Here is a 17,554-nt window from a genome sequence, read left to right as displayed (position 1 = left end):
TTTGTAGTGGACACGTTTTTAAAAGGCCTAAAAAAGTGTACTGCAGTGTATGGCCAAGGAGGTAAGGTGTTGGCTGACTTGTGGGACCTTACTGATAGTCTGACCAAAAAGAAAATCTGTTCAATAAAATTAATTGCTGGATGTAGAAGTTGGATTGGACTAGATGGACCAGCTCAACACTGAAAAATAATAAGAAAATCTCAAATTTGGATGATCCTGCTGTCTGCACATGGAGTTAGGGGAAAACCAATGAGAGCTGATGTTAGGTTGAACCTTAACACTTAGATTAAATTCCCACAATGAGATTTTGGTGAGCTTTTTTGACGCTTCATATTTTTTTCTCCACAAAATACATAGAACCATATTTAATATGGAAAATCCACAGCTAAAATAATGAAAATGTGTTTTTAGTGTGTTTTCACTGTGGTGCCATACCAAAGACGCATGTAGTTTGTCTGCTCATGACTGTATCAATAAAGTGTTGTCAGAATCAAATACAAGGAATTATCAAAAACAGAGTAGCTTTATTTAAAACATGACATGCCAAAAAAGACAAACTGCAGCATCAAAAACATGAAGAAAAACTCCAGTAAAAAAAAAAGTCTCCTTTGATAGCATTGCTACTACACACTTGAGAATTTAAGACAGTATGTCACTATATAGAGCTCTGATAGTCTGTACAGAATAAACAGTCCTATCTCTGAGGCTGCCGTCACACTAGCAGTATTTGGTCAGTATTTTACATCAGTATTTGTAAGCCAAAACCAGGAGTGGGTGATAAATGCAGAAGTGGTGCATATGTTTCTATTATACTTTTCCTCTCTTTGTTCCACTCCTGGTTTTGGCTTACACATACTGACGTAAAATACTGACCAAATACTGCTAGTGTGACGGCAGCCTTAGGCTACTTTCACACTAGCGTCGTGCACTGCACGTCGCAATGCGACGTGCCGACGCAACGACGCTAGCGTTGAAAGCGCCGCACAACGGGGGCAGCGGATGCAGTTTTTCAACGCATCCGCTGCCCCATTGTAATGTCCGGGGAGGAGGGGGCGGAGTTCCGGCATCGCATGCGCGGTCGGAAATAGCAGACACAACGCACAAAAAAGTTGCATGTAGCGTTTTTTTGTGCCGACGGTCCGCCAAAACACGACGCATCCGTCGCACGACGGATGTGACGTGTGGCAATCCGTCGCAATGCGTCGCTAATGCAAGTCAATGGAGAAAAAATGCATCCTGCAAGCACTTTTGCAAGATGCGCTTTTTCTCCAAAACGACGCATTGCAACGGAGGCCAAACGACGCTAATGTGAAAGTAGCCTTAGTGACACTGGAATCATCCGATCGATCTTTTGCGGGGTACCTGGGAGTCTTTGCAGAGGTAGCGAGCTGCAACACTCAACGGTTGCCGGCTGCATTTGGCAGGAGCAGCGTACATGTGCACTATGTTACACAAAGGTTTCGCTTTGGTAAATATATGTACATCAAGGGTCAGGATGGAGACTCAATTTTGACAACAAAATTGTGTCCATCAAAACTAAATATAAAAAAGGCAAAACTCTTTGAACGGCTGATATGTTGGGCTGAATGCTGAAGTTTCTGAGGATCAAGTCTGAATTTGTCAACCATTATACGTTCAGATCCTGGTCACTTGGCAGTTTTGCTGTTGGAACAGTGGAGCCCTTTTTTCATTCTACTAACTCGCCTCATTCTTTCTTTCTAGGTCTTAATTGCCCAAGAAAAAATGGCAACAAACACAGTATATGTGTTTGCGAAGAAAGATTCAAAGTATGCATACACTGCAGAATGTAGGTCTTGCCTGGAAAACTCATCAAGGCCAACCAGTTCGATATGGGTCAGCATGCTGGCAAGAGGAGGCCAGGTATGGAAGAGTTTTATTCCTCTTTGTAATTTTCAGACCTAATATTATAGGTTTATTGCAAATACATTGTATTTGTTTCTCATCTACTATATAATTGTCTAAGGGTCACTTCCGTCTGTCTGTCCGCAACTTCTGTAACGGTTATTCATTAGCTGATTGGTCTTGCCAGCTGCCTGTCATGGCTGCCGCGACCAATCAGCGACGGGCACAGTCCAACTGCACGGGCACTACTCCCCTGCAGTCAGTGCCGGCCGGCCGCTCCATACTCCCCGCAGTCACGGCTCACACAGGGTTAATGCCAGCGGTAACGGACCGCGTTGTGCCGCGGGTAACTCACTCCGTTACCGCTGCTATTAACCCTGTGTGACCAAGTTTTTACTATTGACGCTGCCTATACAGCGTCAATAGTAAAAAGGATCTAATGTTAAAAATAATAATAAAAAGAAAAAAATCATTATATACTCACCTTCCGCCGCCTTTTCCGCTCCTCGCCACCCTCCGGTAACCGCTCTGTGCAAGCGGCAGGTTCCGGTACCAATTATCGTATATGGCAGAAGGACCTGAAATGACGTCACGGTCATGTGACCGCGATGTCATCACAGGCCCTGTGCGCCTGTGCGAGCAGGACCTGTCATGACGTCACGGTCATGTGACCGACGTCATCACACCCTGGGACTGGAAGCTGCCTCCTGTACCGCGCACAGGCGACAGAACTACAAGTATGGTGAGCAGGGCCGGACTGGGACTAAAATTCAGCCCTGGCATTTGAAGTTACACAGGCCCACTTGTCACATGGTGACTGTATAATATCTTTGTACACTTGTAGGCAGGGCCGGTTTTAGGCAAAGTGGGGCCCTAGGCAAAGTTTAAAATGGGTCCCCAAATGCTAACATATTGCACATCACACAGAAGCCTTTCTGTTGTATTTACGTGCGCTGAGTTCAGGCCGCTAAACGAGTTTGATCGACAATACTGAAGTTGTTCAACGCTTGTTTCCCGGCCTCTTTCCACCAGCTGAGGAATAATGATGAGACAGAACGATCACTAATAGATCACTAACAGATCACCATACAGTATCATGTTTTCAGCAGCACATCTACAGTTTACACTGGCAATGTGCTGCTGACAACAAGGCTTTTTGTTCCAGCAAAAACAATCCGAATATGCAGCATTTTACTTGTTTAGTAAAATACACCCCATAGTCCTCCATATATTATAATGTGCTCCATAGTCCTCCATATAGTATAATACACTCCCTATAGTCCTCCATATATTAAAATACACTGCTCAGTCCTCCACATAGTATAATACACTCCTCATAGTCCTCCATATAGCATAATACAATCCTCATAGTCCTCCATATAGCATAATACAATCCTCATAGTGCTCCATATAGTATAATGCACCGCCACAGTCATCCATGTAGTACAATTCACTTCCCATAGTATAATGCACCCCATAGTTCTTCATATAGTATAACGTATTCCCCATAGTCCTCGATACAGTATAATGCAGCCCACATATAGTATAATGCAGCCACCCCAGAGTATAATGCAGCCACCCCAGAGTATAATGCAGCCACCCCAGAGCATGTAACCCCCATAGAATATAATACAGCCCACCTCCCCATAATATATAATGTAGCCCCCCATAGAATATAATGCAGCCCCCCATAGTATATAACGCAGCCTCCCCCATAGAATATAATATACCCCCACAATAGTATATAACACAGCCACATAGTACATAACATGGCCTCCCCCATAGAATATAATATTTCTCCTACGTATCATTGGGGGACACAGGACGAATGGGTGTTATGCTGCTGCCACCAGGAGGACACTAAGTTAAACACACACAAAAGATTAACTCCTCCCCTGCAGTATACACCCACAGGCTGGACAGTCCAGAGCCAGTTCTTACTTAGTGTCTCAGGAGGCACTTGGGTCCTCAGGACCCCACCAATTTTTGTTTTTTAACGGAAGGGAGCGACAGGCAAATTTTCAGCTCTGATCTCTCCCGCACCAACAACGGGCAAGTACATGGAGCGTTCCTCCTGTATCCTTTCCCGCGACGATGGATGCCAGCCCTGGCTCACTTTCCAGTGTGGCGACGGTTCCCTAGCGTTCCGATCTCCCTCCCTCCCTGTCAGGCGACCACGGGGACTAATCATCCACCTAAGTTTCCTGGAGCCAGGGCACAGCCGGACAGAATGCCATGGCGTCCGTGCAGCCGCCCACTGCATCACCACTGAACATAGCGGATGTTGCACAGCGGCAGAAGCTCTCCACCCTCTCCCTACTAAGGTGAAGGTGGATGGAGCATCGGCCCCATCGCACAAGGTAAGTGCGGGGGCCGACCAGCTGACAGGGGACCGCCCGTTCAGGGATCCACTTTCTAATGCGGCGCTGCAGCCGCGGGGCACGGGCAATTCGGCGCTCTGTTAGGGCGGTGGCACTGTTTACCGTCCCTGGTCCGGATTCCACCACGGACATTCTGTGGCAATGGCAGCGTTCCGACGCGCATAGCAGGGAATCCACCGCCCGCCCATGACACGCCCCCCTCCCTCTCTCTCTCCCTCTCTGGGCGCTTCTCGTTCCCGAGAAGCGCCCTTCTCACATCTCGGCGGCCATCTTGGACCAGGAAGTGCGCTGGCGGCTCTGCAGCACCACAGCGCACAGGACTTCAGGATCTCTCTGCCAAGCACCGCGGAACTTGGTGAGACGCACTCAGTAGGATTGTCTCTTCCCCTGCCAGTACGCTCACTTTATGGCAAAGATGTCACAGTCTAGGCAAAAACGGACTGGAAAGACCCACTCTGTTATTTTTGCTGTGTGCACCTCCTGCAAGGTATCTCTGCCCCGAGGTCACACTACCCCGCTGTGCTCCGCCTGCGAAATGTCTGCGGCACAGGATACTCCGGCCTCTGACCCGGAATGTAGTGAGCCTAGTACCCCCGCATGGGCGTCCTCCCTCGCCCGATCTGTGGCATCCTTGGAAAGGACGATACAGTCCCTCCGTGACCCGTCCCTTACCCAGGGCGCTTCCACGGATGATGTAACGCGGCCTAAAAACCCCTCTCGGCCTAGAGGTCGTACCGTTTCCAGAAGCCCTCTCTCATCTAGAAAGAAGTCCAGGGTAATATCTCCGGTCCGTGATCAGCCCTCCGGCTCAGAGAGCGAAGTCTCTCGTCACTCATCCCCAGCTCATAGCAGGGAATCCTTTCTGGACGACGCATCCAGCGCGTCCTGTTCCCCAGAGTATCGTCACGACCAAGAGACCCTAGATTCTCTCATAGACTCGGTAAGTCAGACGCTACAGTTAGAGGAGGAAACCCCGTCCAAGGCGGTTCATCCCGTGTCATTCGGGCGAACCACAAAGGCTCATAGATTTTTTCCTACGCATCCTCAATTTAAGGACATTGTCGATCTCCACAGGGTCCGTCCGGATAAACGCTTCTCAGGTCAGAAGGCTATGCAATTGAAGTATCCGTTTGCTCAGGACCTTGCTAAGGAGTGGTCTCAGTCACCCTCCGTGGACCCGCCAGTGTCGCGGCTAGCCACCAAGGCGGTTCTATCCTCCTCCGAGGGCGCGTCCATCAAGCATCCCACTGACAGACAAATTGACCAGATGGCTCGCTCGGCTTTTGAAGCTTCCTCGGCTTCTCTCTTCCCTTCTTTTGCCGCCACATGGGTTGCAAAAACCATGACCCATTGGGCCGAGTCTTTAGCTTCTACAGCTCTACACGCCGACTTACCCCCCGAGGTTTCACACCTGGCCACTCAGATTGCCAGAGCGGGGGACTTTGTAGTTTCCGCATCCTTAGACGCGGCCAATTGTGCCTCACAGGCAGCGGCCAATGCTGTCACGATCCGCAGATCCCTTTGGCTCAGGGACTGGAAAGCGGACTCAGGATCCAAAAAATCTCTCACGTCCCTTCCATACCAGGGCGAACGCCTTTTTGGGGACAAACTAGATAAAATTATCGCAGACTCCACAGGGGGAAAGAGCAAATTCCTTCCCCAGCAACGGACCTTTCGTCCCTTTCGCAACCAACAGGGCCGAGGCCGATATTTCCGTTTCGGCTCCAATTGGTCCAATTCTCCCTCCGCACCACCCGGCGCCGGGAGAGGTCAGCGCAAGGACAGAACCTCCCAGCCATCTTACAAACCTTCTCCCTCTTGGAGAGGCAGACCCAGACAACAGGGGTCCAGGGGGCCCAGACCCAACAGGTCTCCACCTCAATGACTCTTGGCAGACGCCAAAGGACACCGACAGAGTTGGCGGCCGCCTACTCTTCTTTCGGGACGCGTGGCTCTCGGTAGTTCCCGACCGATGGGTCCGCGACCTAGTGTCCTTCGGTTACAAGATAGAGTTTGTCTCTCTTCCCCCATCTCGTTTCTTCCAGTCCCCTCCTCCCAGAGCAAGGGTCCGTCAGTATTTTCAGGCCATAAGATCGCTATGGGAAGACGGGGTCATCATCCCGGTACCTCAGAACGAGAGGTACCAAGGTTTCTATTCCAATCTTTTCATTGTACCAAAGAAGGACGGCTCAGTACGTCCAATATTGGACCTCAAGCTCCTCAACAAGTACGTCTGTGTACGTCAATTCCGTATGGAGTCCCTCCGCTCGGTAATTGCCTCTCTGGAAGAGGGCGAGTTCCTTGCATCTCTAGATGTTCAAGACGCTTACTTGCACATTCCCATCCTACCGTCTCATCAGCGCTTCCTCCGCTTCGCGGTCCAGGGGCACCATTTTCAGTTTGTCGCCCTACCTTTCGGGCTGGCCACTGCTCCTCGGGTGTTCACCAAGGTCATGGCAGCTGCCGTGGCCATTCTACATGCTCGGGGCATAGTGGTGTTGCCCTACTTGGACGACATCCTCATAAAAGGCCCCTCTTTCCGGTCCTGTTCAGAAGCGGTAGACGTCACTATAAATACCTTTTTGCGCCTGGGCTGGAAAATCAATTTCAAAAAATCTTCCCCAGTCCCGGCCCAAACCATATCCTACCTGGGAATGATCTTAGACTCCTCTCAGGGTCTAGTACTTTTGCCTCCGGAAAAGGTATCCACTCTTCAGAGAGAAGTCCGGAAGCTTACTCAACCTCGCTCTCACTCCCTACGCTTCTCCATGAGGGTACTCGGCAGGATGGTGGCGGCAATGGAGGCAGTGCCCTTTGCGGTTTTTCACCTCCGTCCCTTACAACATGCCATTCTGGCAGTATGGGACAGGAATCCCGCCTCGCTCGACCGCCGTCTCCTTCTCTCTCGCCCAATCAGACAGTCCCTCAGGTGGTGGACCAAGAGGTCCTCCCTGACTCGGGGGAAGTCTTTCCTTCCGGTGCACTGGCTGGTTGTCACAACGGACGCCAGTCTCTTCGGCTGGGGTGCAGTGTTCCAGCGTCACTCGACTCAGGGTCGCTGGTCTCCGCAGGAGTCCCAGCTGCCCATCAATATCCTAGAGATTCGGGCAATCAGACTGGCTCTCCATCATTTTCAGCCGTTCCTCTCCGGCCGTGCGGTCAGAGTCCAGTCCGACAACGCCACTGCGGTAGCCTACATCAACCGCCAAGGGGGCACTCGCAGCAAGGCGGCCATGGTCGAGGTGACGCTAATTCTCCGCTGGGCCGAGACACATCATTCCATACTCTCAGCAGTTTTTATCCCAGGCGTGGAAAACTGGGAAGCGGACTTTCTCAGTCGCCACAGCCTCGATCCCGGAGAGTGGTCTCTCCATCCCGCAATCTTTCACCAGATATGCTCTCGATGGGGGACCCCGGACGTGGACCTAATGGCATCTCGCCTCAATTGCCAGGTTCCCGTCTTCATGGCCAGGTCTCACGACCCCTCAGCCTTCGGAGCTGACGCTCTCGTCCTCTCATGGCAGGGTTTCAGACTCCCATACATCTTTCCCCCAATTCCTCTTCTGACAAAGGTGATCAGGAAGATCAAGGCAGAACGGATCCCAGTACTTCTCATCGCTCCGGACTGGCCGCGCAGGACATGGTATGCCGAGATGGTTCAACTGGTCTCAGACGTACCTTGGAGGCTGCCGAGTCGCGCAGACCTCCTGTCTCAAGGGCCCATTTACCACCCAAACTCAGAGGCCCTGTGTTTAACGGTGTGGCCGTTGAGTCCTGGGTACTGAGGCAGAAGGGGTTGCCCCAGACGGTGATATCTACCATGCTCCGCGCACGCAAGCCTTCTTCTATGCGCATCTACCACCGCGCCTGGAAGGTATACTTCGCCTGGTGCAGGAAGCGGGGACGTTTCCCCCTCCGTTTTTCTATCCCTCACATTTTGGAATTCCTCCAATCAGGCGTAGACTTGGGTCTTGCTCTCAGCTCTCTTAAGGGCCAAATTTCTGCTCTCTCGGTTCTTTTTCAGAGAAAGATTGCAAACAGATTGCAGGTCAGGACCTTCATCCAGGGTGTTTCTCATATGGCTCCGCCTTACAAGATGCCCTTGGAACCATGGGACCTGAACCTAGTTCTCCGTGCTCTTCAAGAGCCCCCCTTTGAGCCCTTGCATGAAGTGTCTTTGCTGTTCTTGTCTTGGAAGATTGCCTTCCTCGTGGCTGTCACGTCTATTAGACGTGTCTCTGAGCTGGCAGCTCTGTCGTGCCGACCTCCTTTCCTCGTGTTCCACCAGGACAAGGTGGTTCTGCGGACATGTCCGACTTTTCTTCCGGAGGTCGTTTCCTCCTTCCATCTTAATGAGGAGATTGTCCTTCCCTCACTGTGCCCTGCTCCTTCCCACCGCACGGAAAGGGCGCTCCACACTCTGGACTTAGTGAGGGGTCTTAGACGTTACGTCTCCAGAACTGCGTCTCTCCGTAGGTCAGACGCCTTGTTCGTTCTTCCGCAGGGGCCACGGAAGGGACTACCTGCTTCCAAGGCCTCCATTGCCAAGTGGATTCGTTCCGCCATCCAAGAGTCCTACCGTGTCAAGGGTCACGCCGCACCTCCGGGGATCAAGGCTCATTCTACCCGGTCAGTCGGCGCGTCCTGGGCCATCCGGCACCAGGCTTCGGCAGCGCAGGTCTGCAAGGCTGCTACATGGTCCAGCCTGCATACATTCACGAAGCACTACCATGTGCACTCTCAGGCCTCGGCAGACGCGTCCGTCGGTAGGCGAATCCTACAAGCGGCAGTGTCTCATCTGTAGCTCGTAGGCACGCACAGCATTTATAACTTCTTGTTGGCCCACCCAGGGACTGCTTTGGGACGTCCCATTCGTCCTGTGTCCCCCAATGATACGTAGGAGAAAAGGAGATTTTTGTGTACTCACCGTAAAATCTTTTTCTCCGAGTCATCATTGGGGGACACAGCACCCGCCCTGTTAGCCTAGTTGGCTCAATTGTTCTTTTCAGTCTGTGTTTTGACTATGACATGTTTTCTGTTTGTTAACTGGCTTACTCCTACTGCTTTGTTACCGAACTGGCTCTGGATTGTCCAGCCTGTGGGTGTATACTGCAGGGGAGGAGTTAATCTTTTGTGTGTGTTTAACTTGGTGTCCTCCTGGTGGCAGCAGCATAACACCCATTCGTCCTGTGTCCCCCAATGATGACTCGGAGAAAAAGATTTTACGGTGAGTACACAAAAATCTCCTTACTCCCCATAGTATATAGCAAAGCCCGCATATTATATAGCACAAACCGCATAGTATACAGCACAGCCTGCATACTATAGCACAGCTCGCGTAGTAGATAACACAGCCCACACAGCAGTATTCAGCACAGACCACACAGTAGTATACAGCACAGACCACACAGTAGTATACAGCACAGCCCACGTAGAAGTATACAGCACAGTCCACACAGTAGTATACAGCACAGCCCACAGAGTAATATATACAGCACAGCCCACAAAGTAATATATACAGCACAGCCCACAAAGTAATATATACAGCACAGCCCACAGAGAACTATATACAGCACAGCCCACAGAGAACTATATAAAGCACAGCCCAGAGTACTATATACAGCACAGCCCAGAGTACTATATAAAGCACAGCCCAGAGAGTACTATATACAGCACAGCCCAGAGAGTACTATATACAGCACAGCCCAGAGAGTACTATATACAGCACAGCCCAGAGAGTACTATATACAGCACAGCCCACAGAGTACTATATACAGCACAGCCCACAGAGAACTATATACAGCACAGCCCACAGAGTACTATATACAGCACAGCCCACAGAGTACTATATACAGCACAGCCCACAGAGTACTATATACAGCACAGCCCAGAGAGTACTATATACAGCACAGCCCAGAGAGTACTATATACAGCACAGCCCAGAGAGTACTATATACAGCACAGCCCACAGAGAACTATATACAGCACAGCCCACAGAGAACTATATACAGCACAGCCCACAGAGAACTATATACAGCACAGCCCACAGAGAACTATATACAGCACAGCCCAGAGAGTACTATATACAGCACAGCCCAGAGAGTACTATATACAGCACAGCCCACAGAGTACTATATACAGCACAGCCCACAGAGAACTATATACAGCACAGCCCACAGAGTACTATATACAGCACAGCCCACAGAGTACTATATACAGCACAGCCCACAGAGTACTATATACAGCACAGCCCACAGAGTACTATATACAGCACAGCCCACAGAGTACTATATACAGCACAGCCCACAGAGTACTATATACAGCACAGCCCACAGAGTACTATATACAGCACAGCCCACAGAGTACTATATACAGCACAGCCCACAGAGTACTATATACAGCACAGCCCACAGAGTACTATATACAGCACAGCCCAGAGTACTATATACAGCACAGCCCACAGAGAACTATATACAGCACACAGTAGTATACAGCACAGAGCACAGCCCACAGAGAACTATATACAGCCCACAGTAGTATACAGCACAGAGCACAGCCCACAGAGAACTATATACAGCACAGAGCACAGCCCACAGAGAACTATATACAGCCCACAGTAGCATACAGCACAGAGCACAGCCCACAGATAACTATATACAGCCCACAGTAGTATACAGCACAGAGCACAGCCCACAGAGTACTATATACAGCCCACAGTAGTATACAGCACAGAGCACAGCCCACAGAGTACTATATACAGCCCACAGTAGTATACAGCACAGAGCACAGCCCAGAGAACTATATATAGCACACAGTAGTATACAGCACAGAGCACAGCCCACAGAGTACTATATACAGCCCACAGTAGTATACAGCACAGAGCACAGCCCAGAGAACTATATATAGCACACAGTAGTATACAGCACAGAGCACAGCCCACAGAGTACTATATATAGCACAGAGCACACAGTAGTATACAGCACAGAGCACAGCCCACAGAGAGCTATATACAGCCCACAGTAGTATACAGCACAGAGCACAGCCCACGGAGAGCTATATACAGCCCACAGCAGTATACAGCACAGAGCACAGCCCACAGAGAACTATATACAGCCCACAGTAGTATACAGCACAGAGCACAGCCCACAGAGAACTATATACAGCCCACAGCAGTATACAGCACAGAGCACAGCCCACAGAGTACTATATACAGCCCACAGTAGTATACAGCACAGAGCACAGCCCACAGAGTACTATATACAGCCCACAGTAGTATACAGCACAGAGCACAGCCCAGAGAACTATATATAGCACACAGTAGTATACAGCACAGAGCACAGCCCACAGAGTACTATATACAGCCCACAGTAGTATACAGCACAGAGCACAGCCCAGAGAACTATATATAGCACACAGTAGTATACAGCACAGAGCACAGCCCACAGAGTACTATATATAGCACAGAGCACACAGTAGTATACAGCACAGAGCACAGCCCACAGAGAGCTATATACAGCCCACAGTAGTATACAGCACAGAGCACAGCCCACAGAGAGCTATATACAGCCCACAGCAGTATACAGCACAGAGCACAGCCCACAGAGAACTATATACAGCCCACAGTAGTATACAGCACAGAGCACAGCCCACAGAGAACTATATACAGCCCACAGCAGTATACAGCACAGAGCACAGCCCACAGAGTACTATATACAGCCCACAGTAGTATACAGCAGAGCACAGCCCACAGAGTACTATATACAGCCCACAGTAGTATACAGCACAGAGCACTATATACAGCCCACAGTAGTATACAGCACAGAGCACAGCCCAGAGAACTATATACAGCCCACAGTAGTATACAGCACAGAGCACAGCCCACAGAGAACTATATACAGCCCACAGCAGTATACAGCACAGAGCACAGCCCACAGAGAACTATATACAGCCCACATCTCTTCTCTTCCTCCCCTCCCCTCCTCCGAGAATGGCCCCACAGTCCAGAAAAAAAAAAACTCTCCTCACCTCTCCTCGTGCCCAGCGTTGCTTCCTGGTTCCTGCTTCTGTCTCAGCAGCTGCAGTCTGCCCGGGACACAGCAGGTGCGCGATGATATGACATCATCGCGCACCCGCAGTGTCAGAGGCAGAGCGGGGAATGATGGGAGAGGAGCGTCTGTAGACGCTCTCTCCTCCATCATTGCATTCAACTGTACCGGCGTCTATACGCCGGTATAGTTGAATGCGACGGCGGGGGCGGCGGATTGAGCGGCCCACCACTGGCACCAGCCCTTCTGGCATTTGCCAGAAGTGCCCTATGGCCAGTCCGGCCCTGATGGTGAGTATGTTAGAACTACAAGGGGCCCTTGGATCGGAAGGTGAGTATGTTTATTTTTTATTTTTTAACCTGTGACATACGTGGCTGGGCAACCTACTACGTAGCTAGGCAATATACTATGTGGCTAGGCAATATACTACGTGGCTGGGCAATATAGTACGTGGCTGGGCAATATACTACGTGGCTCTGTGCTGTATACTACATCGCTGTGCAATATACTACGTCACTGGGCAATATACTACGTGGCTGGGGAATATACTACGTGGGCTGGGCAATATACTACATCACTGGGCAATATACTACGTGGCTCTGTGCTGTATACTACGTCACTGGGCAATATACTACGTGGCTCTGTGCTGTATACTACGTGGCTGGGCAATATACTACGTGGCTGGGCAATATACTACGTGGCTGGGCAATATACTACGTGGCTGGGCAATATACTACGTGGCTGGGCAATATACTACGTGGCTGGGCAATATACTACGTGGCTGGGCAATATACTATGTGGCTGGGCAATATACTATGTGGCTGGGCAATATACTACGTGGCTGGGCAATATACTACGTCACTGGGCAATATACTACGTCACTGGGCAATATACTACGTGGCTGGGCAATCTACGTGGCTGGGCAATATACTACGTGGCTGGGCAATATACTACGTGGCTGGGCAATATACTACGTGGCTGGGCAATATACTACGTGGCTCTGCTGTATACTACATCGCTGTGCAATATACTACGTGGCTGGGCAATATACTACGTCACTGGGCAATATACTACGTGGCTCTGCTGTATACTACGTCACTGGGAAATATACTACGTCACTGGGCAATATACTACGTGGCTCTGTGCTGTATACTACGTCACTGAGCAATATACTACATAGCTGGGCAATATACAATATCCCATAGAATGTAAGTCCGCAAGGACAGGGTCCTCTCCCCTCTGTACCAGTCCGTCACTGTAAACCTGTTTACTGTAAACGATATCTATAACCCTGTATGTAACCCCTTTCTCATGTACAGCACCATGGAATTAATGGTGCTATATAAATAAATAATAATAATATACTACATCGCTGTGCAATATACTACGTCACTGGGCAATATACTACGTCACTGGGCAATATACTACGTCGCTGGGCAATATACTACGTGGCTGGGCTATATACTACGTGGCTGGGCAATATACTACGTCGCTGGGCAATATACTACGTGGCTGGGCAATATACTACGTGGCTGGGCAATATACTACGTCGCTGGGCTATATACTACGTCACTGGGCAATATACTACATGGCTCTGTGCTGTATACTACGTCACTGGGCTATATACTACGTCGCTGGGCTATATACTACGTCACTGGGCTATATACTACGTGGCTGGGCTATATACTACGTCACTGGGCTATATACTATGTGGCTGGGCAATATACTACATGGCTCTGTGCTGTATTCTACGTCACTGGGCTATATACTACGTCACTGGGCAATATACTACGTCACTGGGCAATATACTACATGGCTCTGTGCTGTATACTACGTCACTGGGCTATATACTACGTGGCTGGGCAATATACTACGTGGCTGGGCAATATACTACGTGGCTGGGCAATATACTACATGGCTCTGTGCTGTATACTACGTCACTGGGCTATATACTACGTGGCTGGGCAATATACTACGTGGCTGGGCAATATACTACGTGGCTGGGCAATATACTACGTGGCTGGGCAATATACTACGTGGCTGGGCAATATACTACGTGGCTGGGGAATATACTACGTGGCTGGGCAATATACTACGTGGCTGGGCTATATACTACGTCACTGGGCTATATACTACGTGGCTGGGCTATATACTACGTCACTGGGCTATATACTATGTGGCTGGGCAATATACTACATGGCTCTGTGCTGTATACTACGTCAATGGGCTATATACTACATCACTGGGCAATATACTACATGGCTCTGTGCTGTATACTACGTGGCTGGGCAATATACTACGTGGCTGGGCAATATACTACGTGGCTGGGCAATATACTACGTGGCTGGGCAATATACTACGTGGCTGGGCAATATACTACGTGGCTGGGCAATATACTACGTGGCTGGGCAATATACTACGTGGCTGGGCAATATACTACGTGGCTGGGCAATATACTACGTCACTGGGCAATATACTACGTCACTGGGCAATATACTACGTCACTGGGCAATATACTACGTCACTGGGCAATATACTACGTCACTGGGCAATATACTACGTCACTGGGCAATATACTACATGGCTCTGTGCTGTATACTACGTCACTGGGCTATATACTACGTCACTGGGCAATATACTACGTCACTGGGCTATATACTACGTGGCTGGGCTATATACTACGTCACTGGGCTATATACTACGTCACTGGGCAATATACTATGTGGCTGGGCTATATACTACGTCACTGGGCAATATACTACGTCACTGGGCAATATACTACGTGGCTGGGCTATATACTACGTCACTGGGCAATATACTACGTCACTGGGCTATATACTACGTGGCTGGGCTATATACTACGTCACTGGGCAATATACTACATGGCTCTGTGCTGTATACTACGTCACTGGGCTATATACTACGTGGCTGGGCAATATACTACGTGGCTGGGCAATATACTACGTGGCTGGGCAATATACTACGTGGCTGGGCAATATACTACGTGGCTGGGCAATATACTACGTGGCTGGGCAATATACTACGTGGCTGGGCAATATACTACGTGGCTGGGCAATATACAATGTGGCTGGGCAATATACTACGTCGCTGGGCAATATACTACGTCGCTGGGCAATATACTACGTCGCTGGGCAATATACTACGTCGCTGGGCATTATACTACGTCGCTGGGCATTATACTACGTCGCTGGGCAATATACTACGTCGCTGGGCAATATACTACGTCGCTGGGCAATATACTACGTCGCTGGGCAATATACTACGTGGCTGGGCTATATACTACGTCACTGGGCTATATACTACGTCACTGGGCAATATACTATGTGGCTGGGCTATATACTACGTGGCTGGGCAATATACTACGTGGCTGGGCAATATACTACGTCACTGTGCAATATACTACGTGGCTGGGCTATATACTACGTCACTGGGCTATATACTACGTCACTGGGCAATATACTATGTGGCTGGGCTATATACTACGTCACTGGGCAATATACTACGTCACTGGGCAATATACTACGTGGCTGGGCTATATACTACGTCACTGGGCAATATACTACGTCGCTGGGCAATATACTTCGTGGCTGGGCAATATACTACGTGGCTGGGCAATATACTACGTCACTGTGCAATATACTACGTGGACATGCATATTCTAGAATACCCGATGCGTTAGAATCGGGCCACCATCTAGTGTATTAACAAGCAGTCAGCCACATGATCCCCACTTACAAATGTTTTTTTTTGTTTGTTTGTTTCAGTTGATCAGATATTTTGCCTGAAAATTCATTTTCTTTTAATTAAAAGCTGAATTAATTTTTCTGTGACTGTTTTTTTCATCAGGGTGCAAAGAAAAGTGCCATTGGCCAGCGTATTGTTGCAACATTGCCTTACATTAAACAAGAGGTGCCCATCATCATTGTGTTTCGAGCTTTGGGGTTTGTGTCTGATAGAGACATTCTGGAACATATAATATATGATTTTGAAGATCCCGAAATGATGGAAATGGTAAGTGAGATGACTATCTTATGATTTCTGTGCAAGAGTAGCAGCGTCTTCTCTTTATATTCCCTGATCTCGGGTCATTTAACGCCAATATCTGTCCAATTTATGCTGAAAGCTGCAATTCCTCATGTGGTTGAAAATCTACAGCTCTGAATTTTGGGTGTGCTGCCGGGACACCTGCCACTATGCAAGAAATTGATGATATATTACCCGCATGAGGCTGGAAAAATGTTTGCAGATTTTGAATTAATACCATATGTGGGTCCAGCAGGATTGAGGTCCTTCCTTAATATTTCCATTATGTTTTGGATCCACTTATTACTTTGACTAAAAAAAAAAAAAACCTGAAGAGGGCTTTGCTCTATAGATAGTTGGCGGGTAAGACTCTGCTCACATCACGATTATGGTCTCTGATTATTATGCTTAGCATAACATGTGCATTAAACAATGATGTACAGTTGCACTTTTTAACCATAGGCTCATGTAATGTAAAAAAAAAATAATGTTCGACGCACCCTTCTTTTCCCTTGCCTTTTGGTTACTGTTGTATGGAATAGCATTGTTTGCTCCTCTGTTTCTTTTTTTTTTTTTCAGTGTGTTTCCAGTAGGCTGACTTATACCAAGTTTGTCCCTTGTCAGACTAATGTAACCCTATACACATATTTAGCACATATATCAGGAACTTTCCCAGTATTGTGTGAATATGACCTCACACTGTCCAAAATAAAATGCTTTAATGTATCTCTAGAAAATAAAAGGGAACCTTACAGCTGATATATGTTGCCTGAGTCACGGACAGCATGTATCAGGCACTGGCTGTATGATTTCAGCCAGGTATGTTTAACCCCTTCCTGACATGCACTTTATATGTATTGAGCTGTGTTCTGCTGATGGTCTCCATGTTGATTCCGGGCAAAAAGATGGCCGTTGGGTCACCCAGGTACCGTGGCCGGGAAGCTCAGAGCAGGAGCTGACACGCCGCCTCCCTGCTTGCGAGACACTGTTCTAATATCCTGCAATGCAAAAGCATTTCAGAGTACTAGACCAGCAATCAGTCAGTGGAAAGTTGATGTCATACTGGGACAGGGTAAGAAAGTTAAAAAGTTTTAAATTGTAAAAATATATTTAAAAAAAAAATTGCAAAATAAAGAACAAAAAAAAAAGAAAAACTAATAACCCCTTTCCGACATAGGGCATAATAATACACCGATGTCAGACACCCTCCCTTTGATGTGG

At 48.7% G+C, this 17,554-nt stretch overlaps 1 protein-coding gene across 1 annotated transcript in view; it reads left to right on the top strand.

The window, feature by feature from the left end:
* The window catches only part of POLR2B (RNA polymerase II subunit B), an 87,023-nt gene that overhangs the window by 17,766 nt on the left and 51,703 nt on the right, over positions 1-17,554 (top strand). Inside the window, exons 6-7 of the mRNA XM_077273855.1 lie at positions 1,723-1,881; positions 16,157-16,321. Coding sequence (XP_077129970.1) covers positions 1,723-1,881; positions 16,157-16,321 — 324 coding nt within the window. The remainder of the gene's footprint in view (positions 1-1,722; positions 1,882-16,156; positions 16,322-17,554) is intronic.

The sequence above is a fragment of the Ranitomeya variabilis genome, chromosome 1, assembly GCF_051348905.1.
Source record: "Ranitomeya variabilis isolate aRanVar5 chromosome 1, aRanVar5.hap1, whole genome shotgun sequence".
In the NCBI taxonomy this organism is placed as follows: Eukaryota; Metazoa; Chordata; class Amphibia; order Anura; family Dendrobatidae; genus Ranitomeya; species Ranitomeya variabilis.
This window is presented reverse-complemented; position numbering and strand designations above follow the sequence as displayed.